The sequence below is a fragment of the Aspergillus oryzae genome, chromosome 1 (assembly GCF_000184455.2).
Source record: "Aspergillus oryzae RIB40 DNA, chromosome 1".
In the NCBI taxonomy this organism is placed as follows: Eukaryota; Fungi; Ascomycota; class Eurotiomycetes; order Eurotiales; family Aspergillaceae; genus Aspergillus; species Aspergillus oryzae.
Window position 1 is genome coordinate 5,394,054 of NC_036435.1, and position 25,683 is coordinate 5,419,736.

Genomic DNA, 25,683 nt, shown 5'->3' on the forward strand with positions numbered 1-25,683 from the left:
CCAGATAGATATCCAGGTCCGGGTTTCAGACGCACTTAAACTTCTCAATGCAGTCCATGCCCTTAGGCTCCTCCTCAGAGTACACGAAGCAGCTGAACGCAGCCTTGAACTCCTCTCCGCAAGGGCCGTGAGCCATTCCACCCAGGCAGGGGCAGTCCCAGTTGATCTCGCCGGTCTCCGGGTTGAAGGCGGCTTCCTGGCCGGCCTCCTCTTCGAGCTCCTGGGGCGACTTCACGGCGCCCTCGCCGAAGGGGAGCTCTTGTGCTGGGGCTTGTTCGGCATTGGGCTTGGGGGCGGCGGATTCCCTTTCTTCGCGGATCCTGGGCTTGATGGAGTCGAGGGTGGGGAGGGGTTCTTCGGCGGAGTTTTTCTTAAGCTGGTTGTTGAGGGAGACTGGGGTTGTTGTTAGTTGCGATGCTGATTAATTGAGAAAAAATTGTTGTATAGGACTCGGAGGAGTAAGGTAGAGGCTGTTTAGCTCTGGAAATTTCCTGGTAGATTGAACGTACAGGATGGGTTCTCCGCGAACACATTGCTCGTGTTATAGTAGTAGATTGCGCCAGCGGCCAATCCCAGTCGTACAGCGGTGTTCTTCCAGCTCCTCGGTTTCGACTCGGCGGGAGCGGTGCTTATCAATCGTCTGCTTGCCGGGCCACGGGCGACGGCCGGCGCGCGGAGGAGGGCTCTAGAGGCGGGACGGAACATGGCGGGAGAAAAGAGTGTAAGAGAGGAGTAGAGGTGAGAGAGGTAGGGCCGGGATTGGAAGTCACGACAGCGACATGAAAGGGAATGCGAAGGCGATTAGAACAGACCGGCCAGAACCGGCGGAGAAAGTCGATGTGGAGGAGTTCGCGATGGTCGTGGCCTCAGGCGAAAAATTGCTCCTTTGGGGTTGGTCGGTCACGGGTTGCTGTGGACCAATCATAGTTAGGCTGATGACGATGGACTTCCAAGTTTATACAGGTTAATGTACGATTTAGTTACTTGCAGCCCTAATCAAGGGCTTGTTGGTCTATTAAGAGCTTAACGATGGAAAGATGTCCTGTTTCAACGGCCGTAAGAAGAAGTGAACGAGGGTTGTGCAAGCTCAGGTTCACATCCCTTCTTAGCAGCATTTCAACCATAAATTCATGTCCACTATATATTGCGTACACCAGTGGCGTACAGAGGTATTTGTCCCTTTTATCCACTGGTAAGCGCATATTTTGTGGGACGAGTCTCGTGAGCAGCTCGCTTGATCTTCAAGCGAGTAGGTGTAGCATTGCCCTTCTATATTGGTCTTCATTGGCAACATGTCAAGGCAATAGCAGTTTGATGGTATTAGGAAAGACCTGCAAATATGACAACTGGTCTTTTGGTGGGAGGTATTCCACCACCAGGAGGTGAATTTCAACCGGAACTCGCTCGACAGTACACATTGAAGGGTTGTGAATATGAGGATAGGTATGTGGAAAGTATGTACTTGGTGAATGGGTCAAGAGATGTAGCTTTTATGTAGGTAAGATAGGCGGATTTTGATGAATCACAGGTATGTGATTGAAGGTGTGAAGTGTGAGAAGACTAAAAGGGTGATAGAAGGTCTGAACCTCGTAAAGAGCTTATATAGTGAATGGAAAGTGGATATCCGGTCGATTACGCCACCTAGATCCTGTGTTTTTAGGAAACTCTTTGTGAAGCTTCGATATCCTTTATATATCCTTCCCACCAAATTCTATAGAAATTCAAGCTTCCCCAACGTTATCATACGCTCAACTTTCTCCACCTATACCTAATAGTAGTTCTATGATCTTACTGTTAGGATGATATACATTGCTAGCACACAATGCCAGGTTTGTCCAACCGTTGCTACCCTTGAAAACAACCTCCACATCCCGTCGAGCGAGGAGGAGCTTCACCATTTCAGTATCCTCACGATCCACGGCAATTCTCAGCAAAGTTCTACCAATGTTGTCCTTACAACCTGCGTCAACACCATCCTTCGTCAACAGCTGTTTCGCAATACCCCTGTAGAATCTGGAGTATGTGTACAGCAGCACGCTCTGTCCCTTTTCGATTTGAAAATTCACATTCCCAACACTGTTAATTATAACTTCCATAACATCCTTATGCTTAAAGTTCGCAGCGTATTTGAAAGCCATTGCAGCGGTAGGTTCCAGTTGCTCCCTGGGAACGTGCCCTAGCATCAACTTTACCATAGCCGCACGCCCAGCCATGGCTGCCGTCGCAAGCGGAGCTAATACGACCTGCTTGCCGTTAGGGCTATGTTCACGAATGGGGTTAACACCACCATGTGCCAATAGCTGTTTTACAATGGCTTCATTTTCACGACTAGCAGCTTGTCCAAGTGGAAGGACCCCGGATAGGCTCGGTATATCCGGTTCCAAGTCTTTTGTCTCGAGGAGTAACTTTACCATCTCTTCGTTTCCTCGATCAGCTGCTATCCACAATGGTGTGTAGCCATATATGTCGCGGATATTGACGGGGATGGCTCTAAACTGTATGAGATGTGTGATTATCATGTCCCTGAGCTCCGGCTCATCAGGTCCGACTTCTGGATCGGCGAGCAAGTGTAGAACTGTCCGTTGATGTCTATCGGTCGCAGATAGGCGTCGATATGTCAACCGATTTGCAAATTCAGGAAATGCGAATAATAACGATATTAGATCCTTGGGGTGGAGATAATCTGTTATATGATAGAGAAGCTCTAGTGGAACACCCGCGGGAGTAGCCATGGTATATGGTTTGAACGAACTATGGGAATGTATGTAGATTCAGCAAATAGCCTTATAAGCATTTGGGTGTGGATAGAAGACCGCTGAGTTTAAAGTAAAGTCCCAAGCTGGGTTTGTCTGTTTAAGTCTCATAAGCCAAATTAGTTATGTAGGAATGGGTGTTTCTTTCGTCTTTTATACGTCTGCTTTCCCCTGTATCGCGCACCAGTCTATACTTATCTTATTGTACGCATCGTCTTTGTCTTAGGTCTTTGTCGTCAACAACCCTATGCCCTTTTGTTCCTTTTCTTTTGCGTGAAGTATAAATGACCTTTGTTAGAGTGTTTCAAACTTGAGCTTTCGAGAATCAACAAAACAATAATACCATGCAGAACTTCCGAGACTGTTGACCAAGAAGATTATTCGTACGCCTGGAACTATGTTGGCGCGTTACTACTGGAAAGCATTGCAATTCTTTAAAGCGACTAATCATATTGAACTTGTGCATTGGATGTACAGCTTTGTTACTCAACGTCCAGACTAGAAGAGACCGACACGCTGTATAATCAAGTATATACACAGCTTGTATTGCTATTTCCGCTAACCTCAACATGAATGTCAGTGACCGGAAAGTGGATCGAAAATTGATTCTGTCTGGCGTATATAACTGAGACGGTTATTCTCAGTTATCTTCATGAGTATCACTTCTTGGTACAGTGTACTCATTTAAGAGCCTATATCAATACCGGATAGGCCCTCAGTGACAACGGGTGCTCGAATCAAGGACCATAGATGATATGTCTTAATCTGTCCTGGAACTTCAGCCCAATATGTTTGATCACTAGGATGAAGTTTATATTATTCTTCTGGGGTCGACTGTGGTTTCTCCTTTTTTTAAGAGACATGATCAAGCCTTCTGGGGTGCGTCAAATATGCTCACAAAACCCCCAACCTCAAACCAGAGTGATTGTTGTTGCTTCGATGGTTTGCCATAATCTTTCAAGACTACTGGGTCTCTCCTTTTCATGAAACAACCCCACTCGCTCATAGGTCTGTAATCTCGCATCGACTTGCCGTAGGTCAAGATAGTAGCTTTTAGTCCTATGCCCACCACTAAACATGTCACCAACATGAGGAATGTAGAGTGGCGATTCGTTTGTTGTAGGCTCTGACCAGTAATAAGTGTCTATAAAGAAGGAACCATGCCGATGAGCTTTGCCAATGGTAAGCGAATTCCCAGGATTATTCCAAATGGCTGATTTCAACTTTCCTTTGACCGTCAGGGACGCTGATTGCAGCCACCAAAACAGCCCTCATTAGTCGGATGAAGTGGCGTGCAGTTATGAGTTATATAAGAGAACATCGGGCGAAATCCATATACGTTTTGTTCGTTTATCAAGAAACTGACTTCCCCTTTAATGGAGGCCCAAGACCACGACGGTGCTTGCCAAGTTGCCAGTTCCGACTCTCGATTACCGCGCCACAATAGGTCTAGGCAGAGGGTGTTTCGCCACAAGCCCGCTATATAAGTATCGTTGGCCCTCAACGAGTGCATCCTTCTAGCAATTCCTGCTAACGCGGGTAGTTTATCGGTTGTATGGGATAGCTCGCGTCTAGTGTACTCTGTCACGATATCAGCCCAGCGGAAACTGAAGTCCCTCACATCACTAGATTCGGCAAATGTGACTTTTAAGCTCCCTTTTCCTCGCAGTTGAAGGCATTGACATGCAGTCTGTTCGTTAGATTCCCACAATACTCTCGACGAGTGAAATAAAGAATGCGAGGTGATAACATGCGCTCTTGATAGGCCCATGCTCGCTTGAAAAGGGGCTCGCAGTCCCCTGTTGATTTCATGTCAGTCATAGGCGTACGAGCAAAGGTGCGAAATGCGTGGCGGCCGCTAGTACTTAAAACTTCCCGTCCAAGGTCCCATTCATCGTCGGACGTGAAGTACAGACCAGCCCGGGGGTATGGTGCAGCACTGGATGCCAAGGTGATGTAGGCGTTATGATATATTTCTGCCATACGTGGACACTGCTCCCTCCAGTCCTCACTGTCGTCTTGCACGATACATAGTGAGTCGATCCACAAATACTTCACCCAACTGTCGCGTGACATGGATTGCATGCTGAAAGGTGAGGGGAAGTGTCTCCCTCTCGATATCTTGTTGGAATTGTGACAGTGTTGCCCTCTTTAATTGAACCGGACTTCCCTCTGCCCCCCCAACAATAACTGAGGCAAATGTACCGTCCCATTTCGTTGCGTGCCGTTCTGTGTAGTCTTAGCTTCGGAGAATGGTCAAGACTCTTATAAATCTCAAGTACTCGTGATGGTAGCGGAGCTTTGTCCGCAATTTGGCACTTCGGGTGTTGCTTGGTGCAAATGTCCAACTATTGAGATATGTCGGACATTGCAGCGTCGGTTGGTGTACTTCCCACTACATGTTGTCCCACATCAATCCACCCCAATCTACAGAATCTGTCTAACTCGGGATGACAATTTCCTGGACATTGGTTGGTCATAGAGAACGACTGGGCCGATGGGAAACATACCGTCTAAGGTGTATAACTGTAGCATGAGGTTTGCCTGACAAAAGTCCCAGCCCCAGTGGACGGACTCGTCAAGTCGAAACCATACGGAGTCAGAAGGATTGTTGCGGTTGCAACAGCATCCTTTTGAGCCGCGGGCAGAACAAGACGCTTGTTGAAGAATTCTGCACATGACGCACCCAGTGCGCTTTGCTGATTTCTTGACGGCTTTTTTCAGTCAAGAAATCCGTTTCACAAGTTTTGCAGATTCGCTCATCGAGCTCCAAAGTTTCAAAAGCAAAAGGGTGTTCATGATCCCTGTCGAACAGCTGATTATAGCCCATATCTTACGCAGGACAAATTGATTGTGAATGATCTTTTAGTAGTAGGCATGAAGTTTGAAGGAAGCGGGCGACTCGGATGCCATCGAAGATCAGCATGCTCAGCCACTACCTGAGAGCCAATCATGACACAATAAACCATGGGCGGGGTATCTCAAGTATTTTAGTAGGCGCCAATGCTGTCAATATACACAAGGACTTCAGTTCTTCAGTTGACACAGCTTTGGACGTCACCGCATCAGCGATTCTAAAGAGTAAGCTTGACGAAGACACGCCTTGATATCGAATCAGAGTTTCTAATAGTGATCCCAGACCATGAGGCCACCAACAACCCATCTAAGCTTATTCTGCGACTCATATAACTTGTACGAGGTGAGTAACTGATCGTCAACTTGAATTCAAGGATCTCCAAGGTGGAGGACTGTGGCTTCTCCTATTTTACAATGACAAGGAATCGCTCCCTCATAAGCGCACACATTCCACATTGTCCTGCTGCAAGTATTGGCAGGTCAGGCAGGGTATCTCTGAGGCTGTACCCGAGAGACATCGCAAAGCTGCCACCAAACTTAACGTAACGCTCCCCGGTTGTCGATGTTATTACATGGCCGCCTAGAGCCTTGTCGTCAAATTGCAGTACTCTGCACCTTTTACAAAGTGCTGAGTTTGGCGCCATATCAGGTCTTTGCGAGCTTGCAAGATAATCGTTATTTTGATCAAGTCATGAGTGATAAATGGCTTTCCAGATAGATTGTGGGATTTGACTGAGCTGTAATGCAGCTCGTTTGTCAGCGATGGTGGGGCAATAGTTGCATGTATGCCTTACTGGAGGAGAACGGCCCTTGAGGAATGCCTATCAGGTGATTGATTTACCAATGGACTGTATCTTGGCTCCAGTATGCACAAATCAAGGGAAGAGAATGACCTAAGAATTCCATAGAGCCTCGCATCTGAAGATGCCAACTTTACAAGGAGTGAAATCGACCGATATCTGGGTGCGTAGTTCCAACATTGAGAAAAAGACCTCTTCTTTCCTGCGACCTATCAGTGCACAGATCACAGGCCTTGGGTAGCCTTTTGAATAAATTGTCGTGCTTTCCTTCTTCTCCTTATTCAAAAAGAAAGAAGAAATGAACGGCGAACGAGTAAAGATGGAACAACAACATCATGGATCCGGATACGATGAACATGAAGGCGCTTGTATGGTCCGCGAACGTTGATTGGTTCCTCAGCGCAGTAGACGCTAATCCCGAATGGGTCAGCTGTCGCGAGGTCTCCACTGCTCCTCACATCTATATTCTTTTCTTGGGTTCAGCAGAAGCTGAGAAAGGGGGCAGATGTGGATATAAAAGGGTGTCTGGTGGTATGCCCAAACTGCTCTCTGTCACTCACTGCCATACTCCAATCTCTAATACCGGATAGAATCCCTATATAAACAATTTTAATTTCTCCCTCTATACACGCATCATACACACACTCAACAAGGGTTTTTGTTACAATATATAGAAAGTCTTTTAAGATATGTCAACTCTCGTCTTTTCCCCAGAGAAGCGCCATATTGCCATCGCCGAGGTGGTTATCTTCTCGCTCATCCAAATCATCCAGTGCACCACCCGGTTCGTGCAGGAGTGGAAATACTGGCATCATGACAAGCAGAAATCCGTGCCTCGCTGTATTTTCTACTCGTGGTATGGCTTGATCGGACTAGTGGCACAACGTAAGTGAGATCCTGCTGATGATCATGTTGCGTCGCCCTGACCGTAGAACGCTAGTTCGAATTGCCGGGTCCGGAATGGTGCTCTCAGGCTCCAACGACACGAAAGTAATTATCACAGAGGCAATCCTACAAGGCATTGGCCTTTCCCCATTGTTGTTTGAAGTCAGCCTCGTCATGTTGAGAAGGTCTGTTCCGTCTATTAATCCTTACATCTCAATCCTTTGAGTCTAACGTATGTTCTGTAACAGTGGACAAACAGGTAGAACCGGCCCAGGAAACTCCAGATATCCCAAGACCATCCGCTTCTTACTCCACTTCTTCCGATTCCCCGTATTCTTTGGTATAGTGTTGATCGTGGTGGGAGAAAGTGCTGCCGTCTATGCATGCAAAGTGGTTGGATCTGTGCTGCTCGTTCTTATATTTGCGTTCGGGTGTGGACTGTTTAGCTGGTTGGCTGTGGCCTATCGCTCTGTTCTTCCCAGAGCTGGTCATCGCTGCGTACTACTGGTCCTGGCGGCGCTTCCTTTCTTTGTTGTTAGGATCGCTTATATGTTGCTCGCGCAGTATGGACCGCGAAGGTTTGACCCTGCTAATGGTGATGGGGGTGTTATGGTTGGGATGGGACTATTGATGGAGATTATGATTATGATTATCTTGTTATCGGCGCGTGCAGTGGCAGAGCCGATTAGGGGAAAGGTTGACAGTGGTGTTGACGAGGCTCGCGTATAGATTGATGGTTATCAGCAGAGTCGCTTATTATTCTCATTTACTTTCATGTCATGAGAATAGCAATTAGCATATTTGATGCCCTGAGAGATGTACAAGATTAGATGTAGTAGATATTCACCGTTCATAATTCTGCGGCAGCATAACTTTATAAGTCTTTGAAAGTCGTTGTAACCAACCCTGAACCCACAGCTTCATCGGAGGGTCCGCAAACTCATTAACCACGAGCAAAGGAAATCCCAGTCGAGAGGGACCTAACATTCCTTGAGCGTTGAATTCAACGGACATGCAGATCTGGTCTCGGTAGTACACAACCATAGCCGCATGTTCGCCGGGGTAGTGACACGCCCCTAGAATCGCATGGATAATCACCATGTACGAATAATACGCGGCGAAGATCGTTGCGGTATCGACATCTGTGAACGAGTACACTATTGGATACAAGGTGTCGCCCATTGATGAAAGGACTTCTGTTGGAAGAGGCGCTGTTTGACTGAACTTGTCATACCAAGTGGACAATTTGTTTTGCATGTCGAGGGCATCGTTTAGAAGCTTAGATGCCTTCAACTGCGTTTTTTCATGCGTTGGATCGGCTTGTCTGAGGTCGAAGAATTGGTGGATGAAGCACGGTATGGTGGTGTAGTAAGCAAAGAGCTCTTCGACTTGGGCAAAGATGACGGCGGGGAAAGTAGAGTCGAATTGTTGTTTCATCACAGATTGCCAATCAGTAGATGTGAGAAAGCATTTCTCTTTTGAGAATAAAGAGTGCATGATCTTTCATTAGTCAGTAAGCGGACTTCGTATGATGATAGTAGTTAAAAAGTGGATGAAGTGTACAATCAAACCACGGGAGGCCTTGAGTAAGGTATGATCGAACTCGGTTTGGTAGCTATCACAGCCTCTGAACTTAACAAGCTGACTTAACCCGTTGGCGTGTTTTATCCAGGATGTCGAGTCGTGTGCATTGGCGAAGAGCTTAAGAGTATTAGATCAGCTGTAGAGCTTGGCCATGGATAACTCACTTCATAAAAGCATTGAAGCAGAACGGCACATAGGATCTCAGATGAGAGACTTTCTGTCAGGTTGTACAGAGATCGCTGGAGTCTGTTCAGGGCTTCCACATAAGTGGATCTGGCATACATGACAGCTTGCTTATTTTCCGTCATCATGCCAATATGATGTGCAACAAAACATCTGATGGAGGCATCCAGAGTTGTATTTCTTCCATATATAGCGGGAAGGAAGGTAAACCAGCGAGTGGTTGTATAAGTTGAAGAGGCAGGAAATGGTTGGGAGACATCACCAATTAAGATATCAAGACTCTGCATTACATTCGTGTCTGCAGATCTCAACCACAATGGACTGGCCCTCCGAGCGAGGAATTGCTGCATAGCCTGACTGGCCTTTCCTGAACTGATGTCTACGAGATGCGTGTCATCCACCGCTGTTTTCGACCCCGGACGCCGTTTGGAGCGATACGGCTTCCCCGCGACGAACTTGAAGCCTCGGTCGTATCCGGGGCAGGGTCTTCCGTATTTCGCGCATCTCGCGCATCCAGGGAGCCCCTCGTCACACTGTAACTCTAATATCAGTCATCAATGCAGCGACGGCTTCAGAGTACCAGAACACCGACCTTCACACGACGTTGCACACAGAGCAAGCAACCATTACTTCGAGGCACTCCCATTTTCTGGAATCTTGAGATAGATATCAGTGAAGACCATGTCGGACACTTTTCACGAGATATGAATACGAGGGACAAAGCCAAGCAATGGCTGACTTCGTTTTGTGCTGCAGTGATTCTTAGTCAGCAGAACAATTTATTCTCTTATGTTTTCTTAGTGCATAGACATATATAGGTCTGATATGGCATTTGCATAGTCAGTATATTGTAAGAGACAGTGTATTGTATTATAGAGTATCGCCAGATCTCAGCGGATATATACTAGACTGGCCCACTTAATACAGGTTAAATGATAGCCAATTATTGAAAGTCCCATAGGCATATGGTCATTTTATATGCTTTGTTTTGCTGGGATACGTCTCTCAGTTTGGCCAGAAGACTTACTCTTCTCAAGTGCGGTGCGCACACCACGTTTTCCATTTCAAGGTTGAACAAATATGCTACTACCAAACGTGGTAATGATTGCCAGGAAGGTTCACTGAGATAGGGTGCGAAAAGATCTGTAAGCGAACTAAATCTGCAAGCCCCTCATTTTACTCAGCAATAAGCGGGGTATTCCCAGAGCCCATCGCTTATAAAAGGTTGGTCCTGTATCGAGGATTGCTGAGACAAAAGAAGATTCTCATTTTATGCTTCTGTTAAGAAAATTACTGTACTACGTGGTGTATGACTTGAGATTGACTCTGCTTCAGGGAAGAGTTTTTGTCGATTCTTAATTTGGTTAACCGACCTTTCTCTTTGCAACTCTTGATCTCGGACGTTCCCTCTCTACAAATATGTCTTCTGGGGTAGGGGTCGATAATGACTGCCAAGCAAAGTTTCTTGAAATGAAACTTCGGCAAAAATATCGATATGTCATCTACAGACTGAGCGCAGACAACAAGGAAATTGTGGTTGACAAAACAGGAAGCATTGACTCCACCTATGACGATTTCATTGAGGATCTTTCCGAACATGAGTGTCGATGGGCAGTGTATGACTTTGATCCCAAACTAGATGGGGATCGTCAAATAAGGAAGCTGGTATTCATAAGCTGGTTTGTTCACTTCAAAGCAATATGATTACATAGAATGATCTAACTATTGCTAAAAGGTGTCCGGATGTTGCTCATATAAGGTCAAAAATGATTTTTACCAGCAGCAAAGAAACGTTGCGCAGGCAACTAGTTGGAATCGGATTGGATATATCCGGAACAGAATTAAGTGAGATTTCTTTCGAAACTAGTATGTCATTAGAAGATATAAAAAGATGCCTTGCCCTAGGTTACAAGTCGCTAACTCGATCTTAGTCTTGGAAAAATTCGAGTGAAGCATTCGTCATTGAATAGGCGGTCTAATAGCTGCTATTACCAAGGAGAATCACTGCCTGAGGTTATTACGAGCCTTTGAAGAAGCTTTTGCATTCTATTGACTTTCAGTCTGAACTCTTATAATCTGTGTCAGCATTAGACTTCCTATCTCTAGTAGTTATCAAAACCTATAGTAAGGATTTACTCTCGCAAGTAGGTCAAGACCAGCTATTAGCGATAAAAAGACGACAACGGCTGGTACTCGGATCTTATATTTCAAGAATTGGCGGGCTTAGAAGCCAGATGGTTTGGTCTAACAGCTTCTGCTATAGCTGCTGGGCGGGGATTTAGGATCATGTATGGCTGAGACCGTTGCGCCAGACCTGATCACGGTGCCGAGAGCGACAACTCATTAAACAAAGGCATAACACCCTTCCTACCTTTGGCCGTAGTCCCCGGAAGACCCCCAGTATCTATGTCCACGCCCATATTAGGTTTACCTAGATCGGAATAAAGAGTGCCTGGTTACGAAAAACAACCCGTTGTCACACATTCCCAGGAAGCACTCCCTGAATCATTACATTATAGTCCTAGCCTTGACCCGCAAAGGCGTGGAAAACAGCCATTATCGCATCATCAAGTATGGAACCCAAGGCTGAGTAGACTTGTGCGCTATAGCTACGTTTCTCACTATCTGTAATCATTCTACAGGTGGATGCGAATCGCAGGCCGTACTCTTAAATAATTGTAGCCGCATGTGCAGGTATATATCTTCCTAGTGTGTTAGCTCGGCGCTGCAATGGATGACATCTGCTACACGTTTCTTTCTTTCTTTCTTTCTTTCTTTTTTTTTTTTTTTTCGTTGCCTTTTCGCTTATCTTTGCCTTTTAACTTCATTCCACAGATTCCATAGGTGACTAATAATCTCGAGTGTGTTGTACCTCGTATCTCATGCGATATTACGGTTGCGCTTGGCAAACAAGTGGGCCAGAACAGCTTTGGGAGAAGAGTACACGAACATTGCATGTCTATAAACGAAGTCTGCCCTACGCAGACTCCAGCTCAAATGATATTTCCTGATTCATGAGCCATTTCTACATTTTCCATTGAAGAAGTAGGCTGGATAGGTCACATGACGGCCAGGACCCAAGGGACGGACATTAGTAAAGACCGAGAGGGATTCTCGGGAGATGGAAACACCCGAGCTGATGTTCTCTAACGCCTGTTAAAGCCCGAGACGGCCCCTATAGTCCGAGACTTGCGTCACAACATCTCCTCGCCTCTAACAGTGTCATCGATCCTGGGTAGAGTGGGATCCTCAACCGCCCGCCAAGTACTCCGGAAATAATGTCGACGCAGGACTGCATGACCTTACACTCTCTGGCGGCGGTGTCCCCACGATCTGCTACGAGGCCGCCGCGGGTCCTTTCGTGTGTGCTGTGCCAGCAGCGTAAAGTCAGGTGTAATCGCGAATTCCCGTGTGTCAACTGCACTAGAGCTGGCGTTCAATGCATTCCTGCCACTGGTGTGCGCCAGCGGCGTCGCAGGTTCCCCGAGCGAGAGCTGCTGGAGCGCCTGCGACGCTACGAGGCCCTGCTCCGTCAGAACAATATCCCATTCGACCCACTACACACACCTATAGGAGAAGGGCCGTGCCAAAGCGAGAATCCCAGGGGATCTAGCACCCCAGACGGAACAGCAGACTCCACTGTGGGAACGAATCAACTGTCGAACGAGCAGAAAACAGTAAAATGTGAATATTCAAACGAGGCCAAGTGAGGGTGACCTTTAGAATATATGCCTTAGATGACTAACCACCTTCAGAAATTTTTGGTATCTCATGAATCAAATGGTATGACTATGTAGATCAGAGGGTTCATGTTCCGCTGACAATGTAGAAATAGTCTCTAGGTCCTGGGGATGAGAACAATGATGATGAGGACACCGATGAAAACGATAGCAACCACCCACAAGAGGATGTGCATGAGGATGTGGTTAATAAGGCGTGGGATCAGATATATCAAAGCCACGAGCAAAACGTTCTCTTTGGTTCCTGTAACACAAATGTCGATATCTCTACTCTACACCCAGATCAGATCCAGATCTTCCGGCTGTGGCAGGTCTACTTGGATAATGTGAACCCTCTGCTCAAAGTCACTCATATACCTACGCTGCAACCACGGATTATTGATGCTGCTGGCGACGTGGCAAATATCAGCCCTACATTGGACGCACTAATGTTCAGTATATATTGCGTATCCATATTGAGCCTTGGCGAAGATGAATGTCATGCCATTTTGAGGACGCCGAGGGAGCATCTTCTAAAAAGATATCAGTTTGCATGCCAACAAGCTCTTCTGAAATGTGGGATTTTATGTACCGGTAGTGTTGAGTGCTTGACAGCATTATACTTGTACTTGGTAAGCGCACCGAATGACAATTTTGCCCGTGCCCCTCTAATTCTCACAGGTCTCGGTCAGACCCAGTACAGACCCGCGGTCTGTATCCTCAATTCTTGGTGTTGCTATCCGCATCGCACAACGCATGGGCATTGAAAACGAGACAACCAATGCCAGATGCACTGCTCTGGAAGGTGAAATGCGCCGAAGGCTGTGGTGGTCGCTAATCCTTTTCGACAATCGTATCTCCGAAATTTCAGGTCACAAGACCACAATGCTTACTCCCACCTGGGACTGTAGGGTTCCCCTGAACGCGAATGACTTTGATATTCGGCCAGAAATGAAAATCTTGCCACAAAGTCACGATGAACCCACCGAGGCCCTTTTCACTGTCGTCCGCAGCAAAATGGGCGACTTCATGCGCCAGAGCGCTTTCCACCTCGACTTTACCAACCCATCCCTGAAGGTTATCATTAAAGATACTCCGCACGGCGCCGACCCTGAAGGAGACAGAATGACAGCTTTTGAGAGGATGATAGAGAATCGATATCTTAGGTTATGCAATCCAGAGAACCCGCTTCACTTCATGACTATTTGGACGACGCGTGGCCAGCTTGCCAAGAACCGCCTCTTGGAACATTATTCAAAATATGCATCCGTGCAGCAGACAGACGAGCAGCGCGATATCGCTATCTCACACGCTTTAATTATCATCGAGTGCGATACGAAGCTCATGACCTCTCCTCTGACGATAGGGTACCGTTGGCTTACGGACTTTCACTTCCCATTTCCCGCATACATCTATATTTTGAAAGACTTGCGGAAGAGACCTACTGTGGAGCATGCTGATAGGATCTGGAGGACTATGAGCGATAACTGCGAAGCTCGCTTCAAGGATATGCAAAAGGTGAACCCGTTTTTTGAATTCTTCGCTAAAATTGTGCTCGAGGCCTGGGAGGCGCGTGAGGCGGTATTCAGACCAATAAACAAGCCACTACAGCCACCATTGATTGTCTTGAACGTCAAACGAGTGGCGCAGACAACAGGAGGTATACAACGAAGCGACCTAAAACAGCCCATAGTCGGATCGAATGTGAACACTGACCATCTGCCAATGACTATGCCGATGGACTTTGGTGCCCATGACTTGCTCTACAGTACGGAAGGTCATGACTTTCCGGGGCCGGATCTTGGGGGCTACCTTGATATACCTGGACAGGCGACAATGGATGTGGAGGTGAACCAGTCAGACTGGACTACAATAGATTGGTATCCGATGCATTCCCAGAACTGGTGAGCTGTTGGAATGGAATCCAACTTGTTTTATTAGTGATGATTATAAATACCATAGAATGGCTAGTCAAGGAAGCAATAATGTGTCGAAAATCGCCTCCCTTGAACACTACGTCTAATGTGCGAGCAAATTCTGTAGGAGCTTGTGTGATAGAGCTGCTGCTACTCTAATTCTAACCTAACTCCTAGTATTCACTTAGTATAGAGTGATAAGAAGACCTCTTGGCTGTACAGTAGAACAATAGCATATGGTCATAACCGTGATATTAATTAAAGCGTAACCGCCTCTAACTTTGAGCTTGTTTCTGTATCTATATTGTACGCAGCTTATTGATCATCATGTACATCAAAAGGAAGTACGTGAAAATAGTGTCTTTGAAATAATCGTAGCAAGAAAATGTAGAAGGCGAAGAAAGACCCTTCACAGATAGCCGCAGACACAGTTAAACATATGCACGACGTTTAGCCGGCTTCCCAGACCAACAACTTCCTTATCTTGACCAATAATATTCCAGCCACACTGGTAAAAATAGTAAAACTGCAAGAATGCCATATCTCCAATATTCAACTGGAATATATGACCCTGTGCTCGTGGAGGGATGGGTAGTAGTCGATGTCGATGTCGCACCGGGGTCCGAGACACTGCTCGAAGTAGACGAAGAGCTTGAAGCAGAAGAGGATTGCACTGAACTGGAAGCAATCGATGTTGGCAAAGGGCTAGAAGCCGAGCTTAGGACCGGGTTCAAGAGCACGAGATTTGCCGTACTCCTATATAAGGAATTTTTACCACACCCGGGACTCGATTCCGAACCAGGGTCCGTAAGTATCTGAGTATATTGGCTCACTGCCAACTTTTGTAGATCAGTTGGAGTGAGGAAAATCGACTGCCCAGCAACCGCTCCATCGCACAATCCGTCCAATGCGCCAAGGGCGTTTCCGACAGCGACTAGGATACTCGTAATTGAAGAGGTGCCGGTAGCTGCTCCAGCCGCTCCGATAGCAGTGCCGATTGCGTTGATTAGCTCTGTCAAGAATCAGTGTCTCGTGCCGTGTCATCGTCAAGGAGATCTTTTCCAGGTGCAGTTCTAGATGTGTTTAACTATACTTACTGGTCCCATCTGCTCCAGCAGCATCGTGTTTGTTCACAAGTGAATAAGAGATTTCGATATCCGCATTATCGGGGGCAGTGAATTCGATGGCGAAGTTGTCTGGTTGAAAGCTCACTGGGTCGGACCCCCCTTGGTCACCTAGTAACTTAATGACCGAAGCTGGGGTAACGCCGGTTCCATTCACATATATAGCACCAAGAAGGGTATCTTTATTGGGGCTTCGAGTTATAACCACATCAACATCTGAGATCCAGAATTTATAATCTCCAGCTTATACCGTAGCAAATGTGAAATGGAAAAGAAAGCGAGACGAGTAAAGAAAGTCATAGTTCCCATGAAAATACTCATGAATTGGGAATATCAGGAAATAATGTTAGTGCTGGTTCCTTTTTCTTGATGAATATTTATGTCCTAGTGGAAGGCCATAAATGTCTGTTATAGTATAGAAGGACTGTAGATTAATGAGGATTCTATGAATTGCAAGGGTCGAGAAAGCGTCATAGTTATGTTCTAGAGCCTCTCCGTTGGTCTAGAAATATCAATTATATATGTAGCTTGATGACGAGTACATAATCCTTGGATGAGCAATATTATTCTAGTCACTGTCATACGACTTCAGCCGGTGAATCAGGAAATCTTCGACCTCAGAGTTCAATGTTCTGGACTAGTGACAGGTCACAGCTCAGATACCTTTAATGAGCCTACCAGCGGGCCCCAGCTACTCAGATTCGGCAAAGATATCCACTAGACGGCTCGAACGAATAATTGGGGGACATGCTGTCGGGTTATGGTTGGGATTTTCGTCCGACGTATCACTACACATGGGAGGAAGTTAAGCTTTGGAGAGATGCAGACGACCTAGAACTACATATAGAAATAGCACTAAGCTCAATTACATATGAACTATATATGATACATGTTAACGCCTTACTAAAAGATACTTTAATTACTACAAATACAACTTCGCTACACTAGGAGGCCCGCCCAAACCTATATATAGACCACCATGCTGAGGACATGTTGAGGATACAACAATGGCCCCTCCCCTAGGCATATTAATGAGCATATGACCTCCCTATAGAATAGATTGAGGTCAAGCTTTACGCATCCGTGGTTTGAACCTTGTCCAAAGTCTAGCCGGCTCTCTGATGGACCACTAACGGCGGCTGCTGCTCCCGTCTCGCCACTACTCTCGTATCGAACTCTATGCGATAAGAACAAGGTCTAGGCTGGGTGCCTAGGGAGCTATGACCAACTTAATTGATTCAATACGCTTCCCTCGTAAACTCCATTGAGACATGGACCTGCACCATATAAAGGACATCGCGAGCAGGATAGTACTTCCACTCGATCCAAAACAATCCTCCTCTCAACCAACTAAACCATACAAGATAAATAAAAATGTCCTTCCGCACCACCCCAGTATTCCTAACCACAACCAAAGGCTGGGAACAAGCACGCATCCACCCAGCCCTAGCCTGGATGGAAAAATGCACGATCGCCTGGGACACCCGCGAAAGCTGGTCAACCCCCTGGTCCGACTGGGTCACGGACGATTACACATACATCAAGCCCAACGGAGAACGGTTCACGGGTGGTGAAACCGCCTGGGAGGCGTCTAAGGCTGATTACAGTGCATTCAAGCTATCACACCACGAACCGAAGTGGGTGTGTGTTGCGGAGAAGGTGGATGGGTGGGAGTTTGTCGGTGAGGCGACACTTTTCATTGATCTTCCGAAGGAAGGTATCAAGAAAGCGGTAGATTTGGAGGGGAGGCGGTGGGATTTGGGAGTGGAGTGCATGTTTCGGTTTAATTTTGTTAAGGATTGGACTGCTAAGCATGATGGGATTAGGATTAGGAGTATGCAGATTTATAGTGATAGTGGGCCGGTTGTGGGGGAGATGTTGAGGAGGGGAATTATGAAGACGGAGGATCTTGTGAGATGAAGGCTTTGAATTCAGTAGTTACTTATGAGTAAAGAGGTTGATTCAGGGAAGTAACTGTGTTTTGTGTTTGCGCGGATTAGTTGTATTATTCCAGAGAAGGGTGCCATGTCTATACATAGTAAAGAAAATATCTCCTGAATATGATACTAGAGCTCAGGCATGTTCAGAACTTACCTATTTTTCTAAGTTAGAGGATACATACCATGACTCATACGGGGGAGGGTAGCCTTTAAAACGTGAGGTCTTATGCGGTTGACAACCTGATGGACAAGACTTTCCCTTATCTAGAAGACTTCAGGGTTCAATTATATAGAAACCCTAGATTTATGGAGGCAATGACTGACTTTGTAAGCTCTCCAATGGGATATGGACAGCATCCTTGCCGCCGTATGCGTTGGGCTAAGCTTTATATATGTGTAAAGCCCGCCATTTGTAAGGATACCTATTGAGGTTCATTGTAAAGCATACACATCCCTAAGCAGCTAGCCAGACCGCACGCTGTCATATAGCTCCTCTAATACCCCAGAGCTGCGCGGGTAAGACGTACACAAAGCCCTAGCTATGCTGAGTCTAAACAAAAAGAAATTCATTATCTATTACTAAATATTCATTAAGTCTCCTACAAAGGCGAGACTATCCCGCTGATCATCACAAAGTCGCGCATATTCTAAAAGCAGCCGATAAACGTAGATCTGCATATCCTCCTGGCGCAGGACCTTCTCAGCCCAGCTCTTGCCATCCATAGCAGTTTTCTCCGCCTGCTTGTCATGCCTATCGCGTCCCTTGTATCCCATAAAATACTGTAAAATGCCGTAAACATCCATATAGAGGGAGTCCATGGGCACAAAGTGCGCCCAGGGAATCAGTCGTGAATCATGCCATTCTTTGTAAACTGTTGCTTTGATAGGTAATGACGTGGAGAGTAGGAACGCACGGTACCGTCCACTAAAGGAATTGCCATCTACATCGGGCAGATATTTGAAAGCGTATTGTTCCTTCATGGGCATTCCTTTGACGAGCTTAAAGTAGGGGTCAGTATAAGAGCAATGTGGACTGCCTTCGAGCGGAAAACAGCAGAGATCCAGGAATCCCAGGTCGCAATGCTTATTCAAGAACTCAGGAAGTGCACCATCCAGACCCGCTGTCACTTGATAGTACTGGTAATCGGGTAGACGGAAGTTGATCCCATGAGACGATCCATTGGTCAGCGCGACTTCTGTGCCATTCAGCATCGATACCAGTCTGTGTCGTTGGTATCCCGTCCAGGTGTCGACACGGTTGCGACCGCCGCTTGCAATTCCACGCCAGAAAACGATATCCTTCTTCTTGGACCACGGGCCGCCATGGTTGCTTTTTCCGCCAGAATAAGTAGGGTTGTCTTCCCAGTACACCGCGGGTGGTATAAGGATCTCGTTGTTAACGGTTAGCTTTGAACCCCCGAATAACGGGATCAATTCGTGTGTGGTAGATGTAGTGGTAGGTTCGATAAAGCTACCATGTAATGCCTGCAGCTCCGCCCGCCAGCAGGGGTCCTTGGAGCGCTCAAAGTCTCTCACATATCCATTTTCAGAGAAGGAGTTACGGTAGTTGAAGAATTCGGCTGGAGGGTTGGCAAAATCAACTTTTTGGATATTGCTGGTGCGTCCGGGGCTCTCGGGAGGACATGCACCGCGCATGATATCCCAGAAAGGCTTGTCAGCTCCCTGGAATGCGGGAGGCGAGTATTCCGCAGACTGTTCCTCGGATGACAGAGTCATATACTGATCAACGGCCATCCTTGGATCGAGTTGTTGTTGAAGATCGCGGTCTTTGGCGCGATATTCTGAGACGGTCTCCCATGGGACGATGATGCGCGGTTCGTCCATACCATTCAGTGGGATGTCCATATCAGGTAGAAACTCCTGGATAGTCGAGATCATATCCATCCAGACCTCGAGCCAGTTGACGCCAGTATGACCGACAGAGGACAGTGTATGGTTGCGAATAATGATACGTGGATCTGAGTGAGTTGCATGGCGCCGAATTACTTGAGGATCCAACCCCCAGTATGGACTCAAGTCATCATATATCTGATCGAACAGGTCTTCGATGAGTACTGCCTTTTTCTGTTTCGCAAAGGTAAACCACTGATCGAAGCCGGGCGGCGGGTGACGGCCTCTTCGGTCTCGATATTGCTTGGTTGCATCAGCTAGGGAATCCACGCGCTTCGACAGTAACTGATCCCATTTCGCTTGGGCATCGCGAATTAATCCATCGATCGGATGCGGCGCAGCCTCGTCGAAATCGGGTCGTTGAGCTCCTTCTGTCTCCGCGGAGCCGCGAATGACGCTCGGGACAGGGAGAAGGTTAAGGTAGAAGCCGTTGACGATGGCGAGAAGAACGATACCCGAGACGACCAGAAAGATGTACCGGCGTTTAAGCAGCTGTGGCAGCGGAATCATGGCAGAGATGCTGTCGGAGCAGGCTCAGACAGATAGAGAGAGGGTGGAAGGTCAGACCCTTCAGGGTCTGGGTAAGGGACTGATTGTCATGGTGGATATGTCGCAATCAGCAGTTAAGCTGAGAGCCCCAGAGGCGACAATTTACAACCAATTATGGACAAAGATCAATGATTAACGGGGGTGTTCATTATCGATGAGGTTTAGTGGGTGCTCTGGTTCGTTCGCCGGTTGGTTCAGGGCCAGATAAACCACGCTGAATAATTACGGAAATATGGAGTTGGGGAAATTAAATTTGTTAGTCATGTCCTTACGGTGGGACGCCCTCGTGGAACCTCCCAAATATAATGGTGTTAGAAAGTTTCTTCTGTCCTGTTCGAGTCTATTCCCCGACATCGTGGGGGTGAGATATCAAACCCTGAGCATAGGGCATAAGGCGATGCATCCCTACCTTCTGTCATAATAGCAGGGCTGGATGCATAACAAACTCGGAAAGGGTTTGGAAAAAGTACTGAAAGGAAAGATGAGCAAAAAATGATTAAAAAAAACAATAAATAAAAAAGGAAGACGAAAATTGTGAAAGGTGGGTAACCCTATCTAAAAGCAGTCAAGATCAACGGTACCTGGTTGTGGAACGCTGTGGGTCACTTAACTGTTTGAACGGGGACCACTATAACTCTCCGATATCGCCTGAATCCTGCAGTACAGAGGAACCTTGTAGGCAAATGGGATTGGCTTGATGTCCTACCTGACTTGACTACAAGGCTACACATGTACCTGTCAGCATGTCAGCATTGGCGCCCCAGTTTAATTTGAGTGTCCTCGTGGTATCCTTGTCGGCTCGGTCCGTGAGACCTCTTGTAGAAAATTTTCTTGATCGGTCTGGCCCCTGGGAGGCTGATTGGTAGTGACCTCGCCTAGAATTTCTAGGACGCATGCGGATTTGAGGGATAGGAAAGAGATCCGAGCGGAAACGAACTGACAAGCAAGCACGGGGTATGGCTTGAGATGATGTTGATTTGCCTGGCATCCCTTAGAAACCGTGCGTAGTCAGAATAGCCAGGCCTAATTCGGGGAGCGTCGTACAAGAGTTGGTGAACTAATCATTGTAAATACTCTCTCAACTGAAAGGGTAGGGATCTTATAGAAGTGTCAAGTTGAAAATGAACAAGATCTCTGCATGAAAGCTGTCACTTTAGACTATTCCCAAGGCTTCGAGAAAACCAAGAAGACGGAACGGAACCAAGGAAACGAGCATTACTAGCGGTAAATGCTGCAGATAAGGAGTACCAGCTGGGACGATTTATCCCATCTATTGGCGGATGCTCATGCAATCTGACGACGAGCCCCATCGTGTCAGGAAAACTTCTCCACGCCTTACCAACCAATGGGAGGCCGTGCAGAACTGTTAATATGCTATTATCCATGTCCTGCTGGTGGTGTATGCATGGATCAGTAGACTCCAGCAAAAGCATTATGGAGCTAAACAGTCTTGAACTTCCTTCTGCTTCGATAAGAAAACACATTTTGGTCAGACACACTGAACAGGATTTTCGACTCACTCGCATGTAGTACTCATGCTGATATGATTTACAGAGAGGCTCCGTGGAGCTCCTATGCCAACTCAGCTAACTGATCATTATTATTGTCGATCGCGGGTCGTGGTTTGCTGTGCTCTCTCCAGCCCCACAACTCATACATTGACACGACTTGAACAGATTTCATTCTACGATGCTCAGACCCAAAGAGACAATCGAAGGCAAACAGGTCTGTGTGTGGATCGAAGTCTAGCATAGACCATGGAGTTATACAACCATAGCCGGGATGCTCCTTGCAGCGAAGCCCGGCTTTACTCCATAGATGAAGGACTGTGGAGAGAAGCGACTTGGCCCCCATTTTCGCAAGTTCACGCCCTAAAAATGGTCTAAAAAGTGATTAAACGAGATGGCCAATCCTGTTAGACTCCTTGCCATTTTTCTCCGAGCCATCATGTTCCTCAACGCGCGTCTTCAATACTCATCAGCATATGTTAGGATGCGGAGACGATGTCAGTGTCACAAACTCAGTGGACGGGGTGCTGAATCGGATGGCATCGCATTGATGACACCTGTAAATTCATAAAGATCTATGAACCAAGCTTTTCCAACCAAAGTCGACGAATTACGAGTGTTCTTCTGTACTTGTAAGCATAGCTTAAACTATTCCTTGTAAAGACTAGGGACCGACACTTATTGCAAATCCGGAGCACCGGCCCAGAGCTTTTTATTTTATCTAACAGCATTGACCTTCACTGAGGTAAGCTTAGCGTCAGGATTCGTACTTACGTTGTTGCGAGCCTCCCCTCACTTCATATCTCTGAGACGGCAGACCCCTGTGTTGTGAGCTCCAGCGATCGTCAGTACTCCTGCGGTGACTATAGCCAGCCGCGTTGGAAACTTCAATATGGCCGGGGTGGTTCTATTCACCCTCTATTTATATACACTGACACAGTATGCTCTCGCGGCGGAGACAAACTGCAGTCGCATATTCCATTCTGGTAGGTCACAGTTGCCACTCCTATATCAGCCGAACTGACGTTCTGCTCAGCCGTCATCAGCAATGGAAAACTTTACATCGATGGCGGTGAAATGCACACCAGGTGGCCGAACGAAACGATCACTACGAAGCCAAGTGCGAATCTCCTATCCCTGTTTACGACATTGAATTAACGTCCCCACAGTTGATGACCTCGAGACCATTGATTTAACAAAATCCTGGGTCAACTCGGACACCGATTTGTACACTTACATCCCAAAGCCCCTCGCTAACAATACTGCGATATACCTGGATGAGGGGGCCGCCTGGTCGGATGGTGACAACCTCTTCTTCTACGGGGGCTATGTCAGTGGAGTAAATGGTCCTTCGGTCCCTCCTCTCGGAACATGGAAATATAACATCGCATCCAACGAATGGACTCATAACGGATTTTCGGGTGCTGCACTGGTACGACTTTGTCAGGGAGGTGCAGTCCAGTCTTCGAGCAAGGCCTACTACCTCGGTGGCTCCTTAAACCCCGGAGGCAACCCCAGCTTTGCCGGCACCGCGGGAGCGGATGTATACATGGACCCGGGATTGATTACACTCGATATGGATAAACAAGAATGGACAAACGCATCAACTGCCGATATGAATGAATGGGGAACCATAGGCGACGGATATACGAGCCTGCTTGAATCGGCTGGAGAGGAGGGCGCCATAGTAGCCTTTGGCGGGTATAAATATTCAGTTGGCCAGACGCTGTCATATTTGGCCTATAGGCAAAATGAGACAATTCATCGGGTATGAAACCTAGCCCTGAATCATTCATCGCTAATGTCTCCAGAACTCCATGGAAACGGTCCGTGTCTACGACATCTCGGAGCAGAAATGGTACACTCAGCAAACCTCTGGTGATGTTCCCGGCTGGCGAATGTCGGGCTGTACGGTTGTTGCTCCTGCCCAGGATCTATCATCATATTCAATGTAAGTTGGCTAGCCTCCTAATACAACCAGCAGCGACTTTCAATGCTAATCGATACTGCAGTTATGTATTCGGCGGAATGGCAAACACGACAGCGCTGTCAGATGGCAATGTCTACGTTCTCTCAGTGCCTTCATTCCGGTGGATTCGGGTTACTGATGACAACAGCATCCGTATTAAACACAAATGTGTCCGGCCTCAGAATAATACCATGATAGTGGTTGGAGGCAATACCCCAGTCACGAATCGAGAATATGACCCTTTACCACAGAACTGCGACAGTGCTACGTTTGCCAACGGGATAGGCATCTTCGACCTACACTCCCTCTCGTGGATCTCTAACTATAATGCAAGCTATAGCGATGCCTATAGAATCCCTTCTAAGGTCTCCGACGTTATCGGCGGGAGGTACGTTAACTTCATCCCTCAGAAACTTTCCCTCACCAAGGATACTGGTATTAACCAACCAATAGTGAAACTGGCGGAGCGACAGTAGTTTCGCCCAAGGATGGATTCAATAGTACCAGTATGGAAAGTTTATTTAAGAAACGAAACAACGCCACGGATTCCGGTACTTCATCGACGTCGACTTCCAGTACAACTGGACAAAGCTCCAGTGGATCTAAGAAAAGCCTATCCGGCGGCGGTATTGCCGGAGTGACGGTTGGCTGCGTTGCTGGTGTGGGCTTGATCGCGGACCTTGCATGGTTCCTCGCCCGAAGACACCGAAAAGCAAAAGCTGCGAGTAGCACTCGACTGGCATGGCAGAGCGACGCATCGGCTATTCCACCACTGGAAAGCCCTCAGAAAGAGCTGTATGGTAGCGGACCAGAGGTCTATGAGATGGGAGTCAGGGATCAAGCTCGCTTCGAGATGCCAGCCGAGAATATGGCTGTGGAAATGCCCGCCGAGGGGATCAAACGATGATCAGTTTAATCGAATCCTTCCGGTGCAGCCACCCAGCAAATTGATCATATCCACTATAAGGGCCACCTTTCTGGTGCAAAGCTTGCCCTAGTAAAGTATGGAAATCCAGAACGTGCACCTGGGAATAGGGTACTTTCGCATCTACGACGAGATAGTGTGCCGATGCCAAGGCTGCTATTCCACTACCAAGAATCCATGCCTCTGTGTCCTCTGGTTTGCGTCTCTTCAGGCTAGTTTTGAGTTGGGCACAAGCTTTCGGCATGTCCAGCTTAGCAGTGACGCAGAAAGGGTTACGCGCAGTAGCGTTGAGTTGAAAATTCTCAACCAACGGTATGAGGCAAACCTTGCATAATCGGTACAAGGGTATCTCTTGAAGAATTGGTTCATCTCATTTATTCTTTGAACGTCTCTAGTGGCCTGATCACCAAGGAGTGTAGTGATGGGCCATGACATCATGACTCTAGATATACGTCCCCAGTAAGGACGCTTTTTTAACTTCACTTGGCGTATAGCATACATGGAACTGATCTGTGGGTTCAGTTGCTAAAGTGTAACCATAGACCGGATTTCATTCTGCATACAACTGTCGGACTTTTTTGGCCGAACATTTTGCGAGCGATCTTTTATGCGGTCTATTGAAACAAGCATGTATCGGGCAACACTTTCATATTCAACTGTTAATTACAATGCATGTGAAGCGGAATTTCCCTAACCAAAATAATTTCGACTAGACGGAAGTCAACTTCGCCAAAGCTTGACTCCCGCCAATTTTTCAATACTCGCTGCTCGCTACGTAACTAAGAACATATTATTCGACTCTAGGATTAGCCAACGATGCTGAATTCTACTGCCGTTCAACGACAGAGGGCTTTAGAGGAGTTAACACTGGGATATAGTCTGTGTTGGCCATATGTCGTCTAGGCGTTGGAGGATATCATCCAGTTGTACGCGACGTTGTTGCAGGAATAAAGTCTTTTAGAGCCATTGAAGACCTATGTCCATCCATTCCCACGAACCTCAATCCGCCGATCAGATGGTAAAGCATAGTCTCGATACCATACCTGTGTATGAACCTATCC

At 47.0% G+C, this 25,683-nt stretch overlaps 11 protein-coding genes across 11 annotated transcripts; 6 read left to right on the forward strand and 5 right to left on the reverse strand.

Annotated features, from left to right (window-relative positions):
* Nucleotides 1-25: 25 nt before the first annotated feature.
* Nucleotides 26-705, reverse strand: AO090005000405 (uncharacterized protein; the record flags this gene model as incomplete). The annotated part of the gene is made up of 2 exons (XM_001817423.3): nt 26-393; nt 510-705. 2 exons carry the CDS (start codon nt 703-705, stop codon nt 26-28), a joined length of 564 nt encoding a protein of 187 aa, XP_001817475.3.
* Nucleotides 706-1,748: 1,043 nt separating this feature from the next.
* On the reverse strand, nt 1,749-2,732 carry AO090005000404 (ankyrin repeat domain-containing protein; the record flags this gene model as incomplete). Its single annotated transcript, XM_023234116.1, has 2 exons — nt 1,749-1,762; nt 1,793-2,732. 2 exons carry the CDS (start codon nt 2,730-2,732, stop codon nt 1,749-1,751), a joined length of 954 nt encoding a protein of 317 aa, XP_023088946.1.
* A 1,668-nt stretch (nt 2,733-4,400) lies between these two features.
* Nucleotides 4,401-4,838, reverse strand: AO090005000403 (uncharacterized protein; the record flags this gene model as incomplete). The annotated part of the gene is made up of 1 exon (XM_023234117.1): nt 4,401-4,838. One exon carries the CDS (start codon nt 4,836-4,838, stop codon nt 4,401-4,403), a length of 438 nt encoding a protein of 145 aa, XP_023088945.1.
* A 1,906-nt stretch (nt 4,839-6,744) lies between these two features.
* On the forward strand, nt 6,745-7,983 carry AO090005000402 (uncharacterized protein; the record flags this gene model as incomplete). Its single annotated transcript, XM_023234118.1, has 5 exons — nt 6,745-6,940; nt 7,097-7,294; nt 7,413-7,479; nt 7,543-7,872; nt 7,968-7,983. 5 exons carry the CDS (start codon nt 6,745-6,747, stop codon nt 7,981-7,983), a joined length of 807 nt encoding a protein of 268 aa, XP_023088944.1.
* Nucleotides 7,984-8,056: 73 nt separating this feature from the next.
* AO090005000401 (uncharacterized protein) lies at nt 8,057-8,791 on the reverse strand (the record flags this gene model as incomplete). The annotated part of the gene is made up of 2 exons (XM_023234119.1): nt 8,057-8,063; nt 8,142-8,791. 2 exons carry the CDS (start codon nt 8,789-8,791, stop codon nt 8,057-8,059), a joined length of 657 nt encoding a protein of 218 aa, XP_023088943.1.
* Nucleotides 8,792-13,536: 4,745 nt separating this feature from the next.
* AO090005000400 (fungal specific transcription factor domain-containing protein) lies at nt 13,537-14,688 on the forward strand (the record flags this gene model as incomplete). The annotated part of the gene is made up of 1 exon (XM_001817418.3): nt 13,537-14,688. The coding sequence occupies one exon, from the start codon at nt 13,537-13,539 to the stop codon at nt 14,686-14,688; it is 1,152 nt and encodes a 383-aa protein (XP_001817470.3).
* Nucleotides 14,689-15,230: 542 nt separating this feature from the next.
* Nucleotides 15,231-15,634, forward strand: AO090005000399 (uncharacterized protein; the record flags this gene model as incomplete). The annotated part of the gene is made up of 2 exons (XM_023234120.1): nt 15,231-15,503; nt 15,545-15,634. The coding sequence occupies 2 exons, from the start codon at nt 15,231-15,233 to the stop codon at nt 15,632-15,634; spliced, it is 363 nt and encodes a 120-aa protein (XP_023088942.1).
* A 1,560-nt stretch (nt 15,635-17,194) lies between these two features.
* AO090005000398 (uncharacterized protein) lies at nt 17,195-17,740 on the forward strand (the record flags this gene model as incomplete). Its single annotated transcript, XM_001817416.1, has 1 exon — nt 17,195-17,740. One exon carries the CDS (start codon nt 17,195-17,197, stop codon nt 17,738-17,740), a length of 546 nt encoding a protein of 181 aa, XP_001817468.1.
* Nucleotides 17,741-18,339: 599 nt separating this feature from the next.
* On the reverse strand, nt 18,340-20,181 carry AO090005000397 (uncharacterized protein; the record flags this gene model as incomplete). The annotated part of the gene is made up of 1 exon (XM_001817415.1): nt 18,340-20,181. The coding sequence occupies one exon, from the start codon at nt 20,179-20,181 to the stop codon at nt 18,340-18,342; it is 1,842 nt and encodes a 613-aa protein (XP_001817467.1).
* Nucleotides 20,182-22,620: 2,439 nt separating this feature from the next.
* AO090005000396 (uncharacterized protein) lies at nt 22,621-23,502 on the forward strand (the record flags this gene model as incomplete). Its single annotated transcript, XM_001817414.3, has 3 exons — nt 22,621-22,714; nt 22,765-22,848; nt 22,898-23,502. The coding sequence occupies 3 exons, from the start codon at nt 22,621-22,623 to the stop codon at nt 23,500-23,502; spliced, it is 783 nt and encodes a 260-aa protein (XP_001817466.3).
* A 107-nt stretch (nt 23,503-23,609) lies between these two features.
* Nucleotides 23,610-24,604, forward strand: AO090005000395 (uncharacterized protein; the record flags this gene model as incomplete). Its single annotated transcript, XM_023234122.1, has 2 exons — nt 23,610-24,085; nt 24,151-24,604. The coding sequence occupies 2 exons, from the start codon at nt 23,610-23,612 to the stop codon at nt 24,602-24,604; spliced, it is 930 nt and encodes a 309-aa protein (XP_023088941.1).
* Nucleotides 24,605-25,683: the final 1,079 nt, after the last annotated feature.